Source organism: Dreissena polymorpha, chromosome 6 (assembly GCF_020536995.1).
Source record: "Dreissena polymorpha isolate Duluth1 chromosome 6, UMN_Dpol_1.0, whole genome shotgun sequence".
NCBI lineage: Eukaryota > Metazoa > Mollusca > Bivalvia > Myida > Dreissenidae > Dreissena > Dreissena polymorpha.
In genome coordinates, this window is record NC_068360.1 from 66998594 (window position 1) to 67014279 (window position 15686).

The 15686-nt window shown below is 34.8% G+C and overlaps 1 protein-coding gene across 1 annotated transcript in view; it reads left to right on the forward strand.

The window, feature by feature from the left end:
* Positions 1-15673, forward strand: part of LOC127836268 (Na(+)/H(+) exchanger beta-like) — a 150231-nt gene extending 134558 nt beyond the window's left edge. Inside the window, exons 10-23 of the mRNA XM_052362768.1 lie at positions 231-301; positions 920-1031; positions 1947-2028; positions 3231-3326; positions 4427-4560; positions 5464-5540; positions 6414-6539; positions 7684-7839; positions 8979-9085; positions 9535-9612; positions 10308-10447; positions 11246-11364; positions 12017-12493; positions 14454-15673. Coding sequence (XP_052218728.1) covers positions 231-301; positions 920-1031; positions 1947-2028; positions 3231-3326; positions 4427-4560; positions 5464-5540; positions 6414-6539; positions 7684-7839; positions 8979-9085; positions 9535-9612; positions 10308-10447; positions 11246-11364; positions 12017-12493; positions 14454-14546 — 1868 coding nt within the window. The 3' untranslated portion in view covers positions 14547-15673. The remainder of the gene's footprint in view (positions 1-230; positions 302-919; positions 1032-1946; positions 2029-3230; positions 3327-4426; positions 4561-5463; positions 5541-6413; positions 6540-7683; positions 7840-8978; positions 9086-9534; positions 9613-10307; positions 10448-11245; positions 11365-12016; positions 12494-14453) is intronic.
* The last annotated feature ends 13 nt before the right edge of the window (positions 15674-15686 follow it).

Consider the following 15686-nt stretch of genomic DNA (forward strand, 5'->3'; position numbering starts at 1 on the left):
AACGTCAAATGACATGCTACACTTATGAGAAAACAAGAATACTGTCCAATAAACTAATATAATTAAGGGCCAGTGCGATCTTGTTGCTATAGCTAACATACTTAACATTTTTATGTACTTTTACAAAATTGCAAGTAACTATTTGCACTTGTTTTATATTTGGCTTCCGCGAACAACGAAATCACAAAATGTCTGAAATGGAGGGTTTGATATTGCTTCTGCAATTCCAGACGCCGTCACTGTTGTGCTGTATAACATGATGAAGACGTTGAGTCAAATGGAGGCTGTTACGGTCGACCAGGTATAAAGTGATGGTAATGCGTACAAATAAAAAAATAATTGTTCAAATTGCTAGTTTGACGTAAAATGGAATACAAATTGGTTCACATCGCCAGATTTATGTTAAATGGAATAAATAATTGTTCTTATTACTAGTTATCTGTGAAATAGAATAAATAATTGTGCATATTGCTTGTTATACGTAAAGTTGAAATAATAAGTGTTCATATAGATGTAGAGCTATTGATCGACAGCATACTCTATTTTATAATAAATTATGTATTTTGTGTTCATTAGTTGCCACAATAATTTAAAATGTTACGATTTATTTATGTTTAATCGCCGCTTTTCCCGTTCAAGAAAGAGAAATAAACCTGAAAATATATATACGATTTTTACATGTGAACAAGATAAAACATACCGTTGCAATGTATTCCTTGTCAAATAAATCTAATGCAAACGTATAATGATTGTACATAAATTACATAAAGTCTAAAAACGAATGTACTTTTATATGTGTTAATACTTACTGGTATGCTAACTACCAACTCTTGACTGAGGCTATCATTTTTTGTTTAAAATTCAACTCATTGTACTCAGCTCTAATACAAAAAGTGACTTTTTTTACGATTTCTTACAGGTTTTTATCGGGGTGCTTCAATTTTTTGTCGTCAGTATCGGTGGTCTGGTAATAGGTTTGATATTTGGTGCATCGACAGCTATTCTTACCAAGTATACAGAACATTGTAGAGGTACGTTAAAGTTTGCTGAAACTTGAGATTGGTTCTGGAAACACGGGGCTTTATGCGTGTGCTTAAAGTATCTTCCAGATTAGTATTTGCACTTCGCACAGGTTAATCAGGGACGACACTGTCTGCTTTTATTGTATTGTTTCCTTTAAAGGTAGCCTCTTCTTAACACAAATTTATGTTGTTTTGTCAAACATAATAATAAAAAGAAATAGAGTCGCACTGTTTCAAAAAAGAAAATATTTGATCCATTTAGTGTTTATTTGAAATACAGTTCTAATTCTAAGTGATTAAGACCTCTTTTTAAATGTATCATTTGATTTCAATTAAGTTATATTACAAAAAAGAGTGTACTTAACACCACGTTTTGCCACTTCCTAAAGATTATTGTGTTAAAACCTCCAAAAGTTTGTTTAAATAGTGAAAAATCGTACATTATATCGGGTATTATTTGATACATAATATTTGTGATATAGTTGTGTTTCAACGATTTTGTATCGCCCCGTCAAGCCTAGATTTGTTAACGAATACTATAACCATAATTTAAACAACAATTTAATGCTTTTCATAGACGTTTACAGGGCAGTGTTTTCAGGGTATATGTGTGCAATCTCGCTTCTTGTCTGTCTCAATTTGAACGGCAATTGGTCACGTGCCTTAAATAAAGGACCTTGTAAATCTCTATGATATGCTAGTTAAACACGAGTTAGTAAGCATATATTTAAATTTCTTCCTCTCTTGTGATATGTTTTTTTTATAAAAAATGTATTGTAAACATAGTTTTACTCAAGCACAATATTGAAGCATTTACCCAGTGTTTCTCTTTATTCTATTTCTTGAACCACTTGCTGTATTTGTGTTCGCTTATATCCCGAACACACTATTAAAGCATTTACGCCGCGTTTCCTTTTATTTCAGTTGTTGAACCCCTTGCTGTATTTGTGTTCGCTTATATAGCCTACCTCGGGGCAGAGATGTTCCACCTTTCCGGAATAATCAGGTATGCTTTGGCATGTAAGTGATGTAGTTAACCAAATGCGTTTTAAATACGATATTATATCATGTTTAATAAAATGGTATTAGTGTCATAATATTATGATGGTTGTTCAAGTGTCATCATCCTTTCGTCTTAATACATGCCGATATCCGACGTGAACACACTAAAAGGCACAAAGTCATTATGATTACTTACCTTATCACTGTCCCTCAATAGATGGTGAACATATCGATGTTTTTATGTTAGTATAATTGTGTATTATACCTTAAAATTTTGACACGTAAAATAAGAGAATTGCTTAAATTAGTTAAAAATTAGTTAAATAATATCTTCATATTGGATTGATCGTTAGAACTCTGCGAAACATGTCTTCTAACGTTCTACTCTGATTTGCTTTTTGAAATGAAAAGCTGTTGTCGATTTTTGAACATGCTTCTTTAATAAATCTCATATGACTACATACTAATGGTTTTGTAGCATGCTTGTTTGTATGCGCCAAAGAAAGTCTGTTTGTGTCGCTGTTATTTCCTTAACATTTGTTTGGAAAAGATTACGAATTGACAAGCTGTTGCCGATTTGTTAACATGCTTCTTTAATAAATCTCATATGACTACATACTTATGGTTTTATAACATGCTTGTTTGTGTGCGCCAAAGAAAGTCTGTTTGTGTCGCTGTTATTTCCTTAACATTTGTTTGGAAAATATTACGCAAAACGGTGCTTGTGGTATGTCTTGCAACATAGCAGGCTGTTTATTATTAAAATGAAAGCATACCTTTTATGTATTAGAAGTTTAAAACCCATATGTTCATACTCTGCGAGCAACAGTGTTGAACACTGGTGTTTTGCTGCGGTGTTATAGAGAATGTAAAATGTATTTTATTATCAGTAAAGATGTTCTTGAGATTGATTTCGGTGTCCACTGGTTCTTATGTGTTATTTTTTCCTGTTCAGTGCATTTATGTGTATGTATATATTCGTTTTTTGTACTTTTTACGGGTTTTTTATTTATTACAATTTAAAAGTGTTTATGTTTTTATCTCTTGTATTACTACAAAACATGTTTGCTGTGGATTTATTTTATTTTATTTTTATGCAGAATCAAAGGATAATCGTTGTGTGATTTGTTCTTGCAGTATAATAGGGCCGATGGTTTCTACTACATGCTGTAGTTATGTCTCTTTTATTGTTGCTTTATTTTTCAGTATTATAGCCTGCGGTCTGATGCAGGCCCAGTATGCATTCCATAACATATCACGAAAGTCGTACACAACTGTGAAGTACTTCAGCAAAATGATGAGGTAAGGTTTCTGCCACGCCACTAGCCCCAACACATCAAAGTTGGTTGGTAATGGGTTAACTGGTTTCAGGGTGTATGTCTTGCAGTCAGAACAACGATCGTTTGATTTATTGTCCGCGGAATATCCTGACAACTTTCATCGGTATCAACTTTGAACTTCACTGATAGATGAAATTGCGTTGCAAAATAGCCATACCCCTTGCTGACGTTTTTCATATGTATTGCCCTTTGTTTATTTTTAATGTTGAATAGTGTGTTGAAATCTAAAAGAGATATAAATTTAAAACTTTATTTGTAAATAGATTCATCGAGATGTGATGTGCATGTTCTCCTTAAGTCGTGCTTTTATTTTTTTTCTAATATTTATACTTAGATTTAATCTTAAGCCTTAAATATAATGTATTATTAACTTTAAAAATAATTAGAAGACAGACCTTGGAATGGGATAGTGATGTGCTTACGAGCCATATCGCTTACTCCCACAATGATAGGGTAATTTTCTTTCGTTTAGTTTAGTACTTTTTCCGGAATTATTTTTAAAACAGGTTTCATTTTAAAACTCGAGCGGTAGGTTTATCGTATAATGTGGATATGCAGTGTATAGAAACGAAAACATTGCTCACGTATGCTTACAAGGGATACCCTTTATTATTTTCTTCTTTTACAAGTTTGTCCTGAGCATATGCCTTTTTTTTTTAAATGAATCACTTTAATATTCAATGTGATTCTAGTTCTTGTTAAATAGATGCGTAATTCACGGGAAATTCAACTCTTTTATCTATCGTTTTTTGAAGTTATTGCCTTTCATTTTTTGTAGTCATATTTAATGTAATGCATACTTTGAAAACTAGAAAACCAAGAGAGATGTCAATACGAAACTTCATAGGCAGATCTCGTGGAAAAAACAGCATAACACAAAAGTCATAAAGTGTGATTACATATTTTAAGAGTCATTTTTATTTTTTATTTATTTACTTTAAATTTTGTTTTGTTATCTGATGTGCCGATTGATTCTGAAATATATCAACTGTATCTCTAAAGAAGTCATTTCATCAATTTCATAGGTATAATATTATATTGTTACTATATGCTTCTCCACAGTTCCACGTGCGACTGTGTCATCTTCATGTTCCTCGGGCTCAGTTTGTTCAAACCGGAGGTGCTTGACAGACGCTATTGGCACTATGGCTTCATCTTGTGGTCCCTGTTGTTTTGTTTTGTCTACAGGTTCGTTGGTGAGTATGCCAGTGACATATCAGAAAGGAAATGTGTTTGAATTTTGTTTTTAAAGAACGAAAAATGGTATATTATCATGCACTGGACTCTATTGTTGTATTAAGTCGATATGTACTCAATTCAGTTCTGGAATGGCATACAATGGGAAAAACGTTTTGAATGTATTGTGTAGAATTGTTTGAGTCTGAGAACTGAATATTTGGTATGAATGGGTGATAATCGACACAATGAAAAAAATCTTGTTTGGCAAATTACGTTAACATATTGTCATTTTCCACGCATAGCCTATTCCTTTTATATATGGTCGATAGTAAATATATTCAGTGATTGCGAAAACATGTAGAAGTCCTATCTGCAATAACATAAACACTTTCGAAACGAAATAGATTATACACTATGCAGGGCGACAAGTATTTTCAAGCATTTAGAAAGCCACATTGATGACTTAATCTTGCTCTATGCTTGGTCAGAGCAGTAATATACCAGTTCTGGGCTGAAAGGTTTCATCAGATAAAATCAAAGAATATCCTTTATACAACTCTTGAAGCCACAATGTTGTCTCATTGGTTGCTCAAACATGAAAAGTGGACATCATGTTTATATTGACGATATTTAGTTCATCCTTTATAACGTTCAGTCTGTCCAGCAGGTCAAATTAAACAACACATTTTAACTACTATAGAAGCAACATTTATAATTCGATGCTGCCAAAACTTCGTCAGCAGTTTTTGATCAAAAATATTTATGATCATACGTTTGATTATGGGTGTATTTCATTTCATCAGGTCAATTCTGAGAAAAGCGTTTGCTACCAGATGTATGGTGCAGCTGACCTTGTTTAAATATACGTGTACGGAAACGCTTAATATGTTACTATAGCATTGTCATTTTAATTATTCCAGTTGTTTTTCTACTGACGTTCTTTGTCAACAGAGGCTCCCGGATGCGCAGGATTGATCTCGAAGAACAATTTATAATGGTATTTTTGTGCATTGACATTTCGTTCATCAGTCAATGCATTGACGTGAACAGAATGGCCATTGTTATATTTAAATCGAATTGCATATTTCGGTTTAATTTCTGAAATTGAAAATATATATCTTATGTAAAATGTGTTGCTGCCAATATATTGGAATCTGTTTATCGTAAAACGGGTTTCTTTTACACGGCAAATATACGTTGGCTATTGATTCGGGATTAAGTAGGTCAAAGGGAAATGACAAAAGGTCGCTTATGTTAACATTAATATCTGTTTAACATATTGAGAAATATTTATCGTAGGCAGTTCATGTAGTAGTGTGATTTTCTGATTTTTTAATCAGTTGGTCAAATGCCATGGTAACATGGGGTCTATATCTGCATATTGATTCTTTTCTGTAATTAATACCTTTATTCATTTCATATTTAATTCTTAATGAATACACAACCTATGCATTAGTGTCATGCTATTCATTGTTTATTTCGTGAATTAATGAGTTGTAAACAAAGCCCCTATAGATTTTCGGATAAGCCTATTACATGTCATATCTTGAGAACCCTTATGAATTTAATTAGTGTTTAGTATGTATTAAGATTTTAAGATTACAGGTAGTTTGTAACAACTAAGTTCATATGATTATGCAATATAAACTGGTTTTGAGCATATTGACAAAACTGCTTTGTTTATAAACAATTTATAAAATAGCAGGTGATATATTTAAATAAACTTGGATAGGTATTAATAAATATTCGCAAACTTCAATACACTTTCTACATGCACCTATCCGCATTTCGTGCCCTTTTCTCACATCTAGTTCGGTATGGGAGCGTACAACACATATATGTAAATGGACATTTTACGGTCTTTTTCTAGGCGTACGGAGGACTCCGGGGTGCCGTGGCTTTCTCATTGGTCGGAGTTCTGACCGCCAGCAATCTGCCAACTGGTCAGTTCCTGACCACCACAATCGCCGTCATATTTTTCACAGTATTTATTCAGGTACAACAACAACTATATTTATTTGAAATGCTAATGAAAGGATGTAAAGTTCATAGTGTTGTGATGATTGGTTCTTGTTTTATATGAGTATATCGATCGTCCTACCTACAAATATCCACTGCTTATTTTAAATCAATTATTGTCGCACTTAAAAACAAACATCGGTACCCTTCGGTTGACATTAACTTACTAATATATAAAACCAACAACAATAAGATCACAATATCACCAACAGATGAATCAGTGTATATGCGTCGGTTTGTAAGGAATTGGAACGCACGTTAACAAGTCATTGTTTATAAATGGCATTGTTATTTGTTTTGTTTCAAGATTGGTTTTAATATATTGAAACAGCACAGCTGATTTTCTATTACGGTAATACACACACACACACCATAACCAGTGTTTCATTGACGAGGTTGACGAGTTTTGCAAATAGCTAAATACCAAGTATGCTATTCTTCAGCGTTTAACCCCTACCACAATAATGGATCTGTGTTCAAAGAATTTCGGTTGTTAATTTATAAGGCATTCCCTCAACCCTATCCAGTTAGTCAAATTCTCTAATAACTTATCGGCTCAGGAACGAAGTTTGATACAACTTTTGTCACATTTATGTATTACGTTTTTGGATTATACTTGTTTAGTTAAGACGCACAAAGTTATAAGTAATTTAGTGCAAAACATAACTACAATATGTGCTCAATGTGATAAAACATTGAACAGGCTAACCAATGCAATTGTTTCCATTATGGAACAATTTTAGTTACGTTAGCGGTACTTTCTTTTGAATTATATCGTGTACGAGTCCATGTTTAATATATAGATTGCATGAAATGCAAAATTTTTCAAAATATTATACACATTCTATATGTAGTTAATTTAAATAAATTTTATGTTTTATTTAAGGGAGTATGTTTTGATTTATGAAATTTCATAAACATAATCTAAAATTTCATGTTTTGGTTTTAATTTAGTATGAAAATGATCGAAATTATCAAATATAATATAAGACTCAATCTGGAATACCTCCACCCCAACAAAAAAGCAAACGGAAACAAAAAACAATACAAAAAGAAGCTTGGGACAAATATAAAGTCAGTCGGGTTAGTAAAAACACAAACAAACTGTGCTTACATTACAGGGCAGCACAATCAAACCATTGGTGAAGCTCCTGCGCGTCAAGATGGAACAGAAAGAGAAGCTGTTGCTTAGCGAGGAGATCAACAGTCACGTGACTGACCATGTGATGGCAGGCATAGAGGAAATAGCGGGGCAGAGAGGCGAGCACTATTTCAGGGTAAGGCTTCATAGATGTTTAAAAAATGCACAGCACTATATTAGCTGAATACAATATGCATTAACGTATGAAGAGGTCAAAAGGAAGAGCAAAATTTCAGGGTATTAGGACATCGGAATTTTTTAAGGATAATGACTGATAGACAAGAATCCATTACATCAATATTCTTAGTAATACGTCAGCGTTGTAGTTTGCCGCGGGAATACACTAAACATGGTATACATATATCAGCACTCGTAAGTGACTTATCGTAATGTCTTAATTGCTGTCAACGCAGCGTTTAAACAGGTCAGAATTGAGACTGTTACTTAGACAGACTATTATTCAAAATCCAGGCTAATGATTAAATCTAATTATGCCACGACAATGATTAGTCATAGTTATGATTACGCAACAGTTAATGATGTGAAATCCACAATTATGTCGTGTGTGTGTCGTATATTAAATTACTCTTTATGCACCAACTGACATTTAATCAAAGATGCCTCATTATGATTACACAACACTATCTTTTTGATTATAATGTATTGGAATTGTATATATCTACATTGTAGCAGGCTACAGATCGTGTTAACCCATTTATGCCTAGTGGACTCTCACATCCTTCTAATCTTGATCAATTAATTTCCAACATTAGGGATGTCTAGTATATTTATTTCTATATTTAGAATATTTCTTACAGAAATTTCTTTAAGCAAACAGCGCAGACCCAGATGAGATGCCGCATCATGCTGCGTATCGTCTGGGTCTACGCAGTTTGCTCAGGCCTTTTTTCTAGACGCTTAGCATAAATGGGTTAATTTCTGGTTTTATACTTGCGCAATTGTCTTGACAGCGGATGCAGGGGAACATCGCTCGTAATTTAGTTACGCTGTTATTGAATACATTTCCCCAAAATACTTGCATTTAACACGATTTAAAAATGTAAACATAACTAAAAAAATTAGTTCAAAGTATTTAGTATATTCTAATAAAGTTCATATCTTACCGGGTAGTTGTCTGTCTAGAATCATGGCGGTATTTGTGTCTCGAGTGATTGGTATCTTAGATTGTTTGAACTGCGAAAACAATTACCCTTACCAGTTTGCTTACACCGCTATGTCCGATAAGTTTTGTTAAATCGTTATATTGTTCTGTAGGAGGTGATCGACCACTACAACAGCCGGTATTTGAAGCCATTCCTGCAACGAGACCCCGTCAGCATCGACGATCATATCATGACATACTTTGAAAAACTCGCTCTAGAGTAAGTTGATCTTAACGACCTTGTACTCAAAGAATGTAATATGGTTGTCGGAGTCGGCGAACATTTTATGACCTACTTTGATTAACATCCACTTGAGTAATATAATTTTTGGGCGTTAAGAAATATGCTCCTTTTGAGTTCTAATGATTTTTAATTTTGTGGAACAGTATTTGGTACACGATTGTGGGGATGGTTTGAATCAACGTCGTATGCTATAGGATTGTCTTTTTTAAAGTTCGTACTAGAGTAAGATATAATTTGCTTCGTAGTGATCAGCTGTAATAGATTACATACAAGCAAACTCCCAGAGCGGAAACCTACATATATATGTATATATATGTCTCATATCCTTATTTGCATTCTGGTAACGCCTAAACACAATTAAACCAGCATGACGCTGCCTGGTCTTTGCTTTGTTTCTTTTAATTTGCATCCTTATGTCATTGTAGACAGCACTTCGAGCAGTTGGCAGGTTGCAAGATGATCATTGACAAGTACGCAAGTGCTTCAGAATCGGGCGAGGATGAGTACGTGGTTTCTTTAAATAAGATAACAATTGTAAGCGATTTGAACCCTTTATGTTTTGCATCGAATTTCCAAGCCTGAAACATTAATATGATCAGTGTTGTTATGTTTTGATTATTGTAAAACTATTTATTTTAGCACGATTACAAGGAAAGCCGAAGGCTTATTTGAAACGCTCTCGAGTCCGTTTCCTGGGCTAGAACCAGTACTTGTTGTCTATGGGGAGATCTTAAGAACGCTCCCACAGTTTGGATCAAACTTGTGATCTCCAGGTTGCTGGGGGGGGAGGATGCCATATCCATTACGCAACGTTGACCTGCTGTATTTCTTGTCTTGTAAAATATAGAAACATGGTCACTAACATTAGATAAACGACCAACAGAGGTAAATAAATATTTCCGTAATTTACGTCTTAGTTAACGTGCGATATAAGTAGTGGCAGTAACTTATGAATCTTTTTAGTAGTTGTGCTACTGTAATGTCTCCGTAAACATACTTCTTAGTACATGTGCTATTTAAGTATTAACTTTATTTAAACTTGATTTCATTGTAAGTCACTATTTAAATGATTTAATATCGGATAACTTCGTTTTTATGAATCCCCTAGAAGTTATATGTGTATCAATTTTTATTTTTTTTATTTTGAGCAGATTAGTTTTATATTTTAATGTGTAAATGCTTTAATCACGGTTTCCAGAGAGGAAGAGCCGGGGACACCTGAAGCTGCAGATGAGGACGCGTCATTTGATGACGTCACATTTACGGTGCCTTCCATGACAACGAGTTTTGATGACGACGTCACTTCCGAGCTCGACAAGGAAATCGTCGTCAATCAAGGTAATATGATTGAATATCGGCGTACACGTTAACGTAGTCCCTAAACTCGAACGTATGAAATCGTGTATGGCATACAAAGGACGACAAATGTATCCGTTCTTAACCATGGCTCACTTTTGTATGAAAGTTTGGTTTTTTAGCAATGAAATATCCGAGTAATACAATATTTTATTAATTCCATTGCGAATAAAATAAAATATATTAATCTTATTAAAAGATAGTATGACAACTATACGTTTAAAAGATTTTCTCAAACTCGGACCTGTATATTTTTTATGTGCGAGGGTAAACAATCATGGAATGTCTTTGATGCCCTTGTCTAAGAGCAAGCTATTATAGTATCAGGTAAATGAAAGTAAGCAATTGAACGAGATCTATCAACACAAGGTGCAAAGTCTGGTTCTTTTGGCAAGTGTGGGAGCGCAGAACTCTTATGGTAAGACGAGTTGAGAGTTCTCGTAAAAATGACGTCTGCTTGTTTACAATTGGAAAAACAAACGTTTGCTGATGAGATCCAGTTTTCATTTGATCGCGATGTATTAGATATAAACGATCTGCCGAAACTTCCAGTTAATTTGTCTCACACTCATCGCAAGTAAAATCAGAAATTATATTGATTTCTGTTACGCGTTCGTATTGTAATAAATTACAAAAAATATTTTACAAAATTGAAATTTCCCATATCGTTCGACGCTTATCATGACGATTGAAATAAAAAAAGCAATTAATATTACAAAATAGTTCGGAACAATTAATATCCCTGCAGCGCGAAAATTGAAATGTCTGTTTGCTTTTTAGCTAATCGTCGCCGGAAGTCCCTGTTTCCAGTGGCTATGTCACATGACCTGGAGTCCCGCCTTTTTGTGAACCCCACGGCACAGGACGTGAGAAAAATCATGGTGCCTTCTAGAAGACAGGTAAAAGTAATTTAGCCGCGCTCTGGAAATACGGAGCTTTATGCATAATGTAACATGTCATCCCACATTAGCCTGTGCAATCCACAAAGGCTGATCAGGGACAACACTTTCCCCTTTTTAGTATATTTTGTTTGGAGGCGGTCTTATCGTAGCGAAAATACAGTTTAGACGGAAAGTGTCGTCCCTGATTAGCCTGTGCGGACTGCACAGACGAATCTGAAAGATACATTACGCCTAATCACCAAACTCCGTTTTGCAAGAGCCATTTTAAATTTCGTTATAAGATAGTAAAGTTTTGGGGGATGGATTGACCAGTGAAAAATTTACAATTTTAAGTTCGTTTGGTCAGATTGTATTTTTCACAAGATTTCAGGTGCGTACAGTGTTAAGACTGATGATAAAAAATACGAATTTAAATATTGTATGCACCAAAGCTTTAGTTCACGTAAGTGATTGAGTCATAATAACATTAATAACATTTTTTGAAACTATAGTACTGGTAATTTCCGGCATACAGTTAGTATGGTAAAGTGAACATAATGCATGGTATAATTGCAACGATATTTTCATAAAACCGCAAAATAAACAATTGTTTATTCTCGCTTTAGAATGCATTTTAAGTTTAACTTGCATTTCTGTTTTGTACTTTAAGCAACAATTCAAGCGCCTTGACAAGAACCTCACGAATGAAGACAGTGAAAACGACCTGATAAGCTATCTGCAGAACAAACAGATGCGAACGCGCAGACTGTCGCAGGCAATTTGGACCCAGCCAATTCGGGAAACTCCGGAATTAACCGGTGAGAACAGAGGACGCCGGAAGAGTGTCGCTCCCGACGTGGCGATCAATAACTACCGACGGCGACTTAGTTTGGCTGCACCCGCGATAGCAAACGACGCGGCTCGTCGGAGAGGCGTCAGTCTCGGGAACGTTATGAAAGGCTTGGATTCGCCGGCCCGACGCCGCCTTCGTTTGAAACGAAAGACGCTTTCTACATCTTCATCGGAAGAACGTCCGGAGGCTTCTAATAGTTTTCCGTTGTCAGATTCGATTGCCGAAGAAGTTGAGCCCACAGGCAACGAAACAAACGCATCCGCTCGTGAGCGCAAAATTTCCACCCCTGCTAAGGTAAAACTCAAAGGGCGTTTCGAAAAGAAACGCGATACATCGGCGCTTATTTTACGTGAGCGCAATGCACGTCCGCGTCTGGATCGCGCTGACAGCGACCCGACGTCTTCTGGAAGTATCAAACGCGGCGCTTTATTGAAAGATAACGTGAAACTAATTGACGAACTCGCGCGGAAGCGTTCACCGTCGGCTTCCGTTAATCAGGATAAAGTATTCAAGAAAGGAACGGGGAAGAGTTCATCTCCGAAACCGAACCAGAGCGCGTCGCGTCGAAATAAATTCGCTGCGACGCGCGCAGCAACCGTTGACTCCACTTCCGCCGCGGTCCCCCTGATAGCGATCTCCTTGCCAGAAGAAGCGGAGGACGAGAGTCCCAAGGGTGGCTTGAGAAAGAACATGTCATATTTCAAAGCCCTTAGCGATAGTGTTGTCCAATGATAAAACACGTGTGAACGTAACCCAACACCGTGTTAACTTAACCTAACATAATGTTAACTTGACCCTACATAGTGTCCACTTAACCAAACATATTTTACGTTAACCCAACATAGTGTTAAGTTTACCAAACATAATGTTAACTTAACCCAACATAATGTCAATATATGTCAACGTTACCTTAACAAAACATTATGTTAAAGCGATATTATGGGCATTTTTCACTGTTGAATTGAGCTAAAAAGAATTAACAGGTCAAACGAGTTAGTTAAAATATGGTTACTGACCAATTATCTGCAACTTATCTTGCTTCCAGTTGTTTATAATATATATATATATATATATATATATATATATTATATTCGATATTTTACATGACTGGTGAGTCCTGTAAGCCGAAGTGATCCGTAAAACAAAATTGTGTCGTATGAACGAATCTGCACTAAAACTCAATTTAGATTCACATCGTGAATCGAATTATTTCTGTCGTAAGTTGTCAAAACGAAAGTACGGTTGATATTCAAATGCATTATTTTTCTCTTTCCGGGATGATGGTAAGTTGATGCTGCATTAACAAATATAAGTGTATATGAAGTGAAAACACCAAAAATAAACAACGCTTGCGATAGACACCTATAAACTGTTAGATGCCCATAATATCACTTTAAGTAGTCTCAAAATTATGTCAACTAACTAAAAATATCCGTTACTGTCAACAAAAGGCATTTCATGTGATTGAGATCCAAAACTGAAACTTACGTACAGTTTAAAGAATGTTAATAATAGCGGAATAGGGTTTAAACGTTTGATGTTCGCTATTGAAACGAATTATTAAGTGGATATAATGTATGAACAATTCACGTTTAATTAGATTAAACGTAGCATAGAGTAATGACGAACAATAAACACAAAGGCATTCGAATTCAAGCGCGCACATTTTCCATTCGTTGTTATCTTCATGTAATTTAACGCGTTTACAAGTAAACGTTTTAAATATTATTTGCACAAATACGGAGCTGCAGTAAAGATATTGAACGAATATATTATGATCCTAAACACGATGAAATCCGAAAGATTGTATGCGTGTGTGCGATGTATAAGCTGCACAATTTGTTTGCCTTTATTCGGTGAAGGATGCTTACTGTCACTGTGATTTAACTGTCCAATTATAGCCACCGCTGCGATGCATGGATTTGAAATACCCCATTGTCCGTTAACAAATATATTTGCACATTTATTGCAATAATCCATCTCCAGCTTACTAACCATTCGCCCTTGCTTATTAACTTACGTCTATCATTTATTTCAAAATTATCATATACACGCAATATTTTGTTGTTGGCCTAATATACTGCACTGCCCTTATTTTGCAATAGCAATAATTATATATATATATATATATATATATATATATATATATATATATATATATATATATATATATATATATATATATATATAAAATTTAGTCACACCAATACTTTGTAATAGCGCAGCTTAACTATGCAAACCATTCTTATTTCAGGGGATACCTGGTGCATGCAAGAAAACTGGCGATGATGTTGCCAGTAATGGCGTCAGTGTCACTGAACCGAAGCTGGTTGTCACACATTTCTAGCGCATGCGCACTGCAATTATCCCTCCCATACCGCAACCGCATCGCACCCGCATTTCACTTATCTCTCACTCAGCATGCCGATAGTGGCATGGACAAACCGAAGATCAATAATCTTTGGACAAACTGAGTTTGCTGGAAGTCGCCTTGCGAGCGAGCGACTCAGGGTTTGACCCCACTTGAGGGGCTTTAATAATACCGACTCTTTCATTAGAAGTGTTGACTGACGTTTGTTAAAACGCATCGGCTTAATCCGCCTCTTTTTAGCTTCGAAGTCGCATATTGATAGAAGTCATTTTTCGAATGAATTATTTATAATGAAAGAACAAAGCAATTCAATTCATATCTTAAAGAACACTATGCACAATACATATTCAAATTTGAGTCGCATAGGCAAAAGTCATCGCTTTATTGCTATGCTTTTTTGCGTTTATTTTTTATAATTGAATTGCATGGTTTGTTTCTGTTTCGGTTATACACTGATATGTGTGTTTTGCACAGTTATTTTTTAAGCTTGAGTGCACCAAGTTCAAGCAAAGTATTTCCCATGAAATTATAATGATGTGTCAACGAAAAACAGTTTAAAAATTCCGGGTGAATGTGTTATTTGATTGCGTTAGGTTTTGAACGATTAACAATTTCGTTTTTAGATCACAAAGATAAATGTCTCAATTAGTGGACAAGGTTAAATCACGATGCTTCTTGATTAGACCGTGTGGATGTTGTTTAACATTATTTTATTGCACATATCTATAAGCGCATAATGTTAACTTATTATATTTCGGAGTTCTTTACTTTGTGCTTTGTTGTATGAAAAAAAAGCGTCTAATATGCACATTTGTCTGTTTTAAGCTGAATATTATTTATGAAACATTAAAAGTAGACGTGTCGATTATTGGATTATATCTTGTTTTGTTCGCAAAACTAACTGACTGATAAAATATCAGCTTTTTGTATTTTCGGATATAGTAACACAACGAAAGAATATACACACATAACATTTCTTGATTGTTAGTGAAAAATAATATAATGTCGATTGTATAGGCTTGAGGGTTGATTGCATGTATTTAAATATGTACTATTGATTGTTATTTTATTGAATTCATTGAATCCGGACTGTGATATAATTTATGGAATAAATGA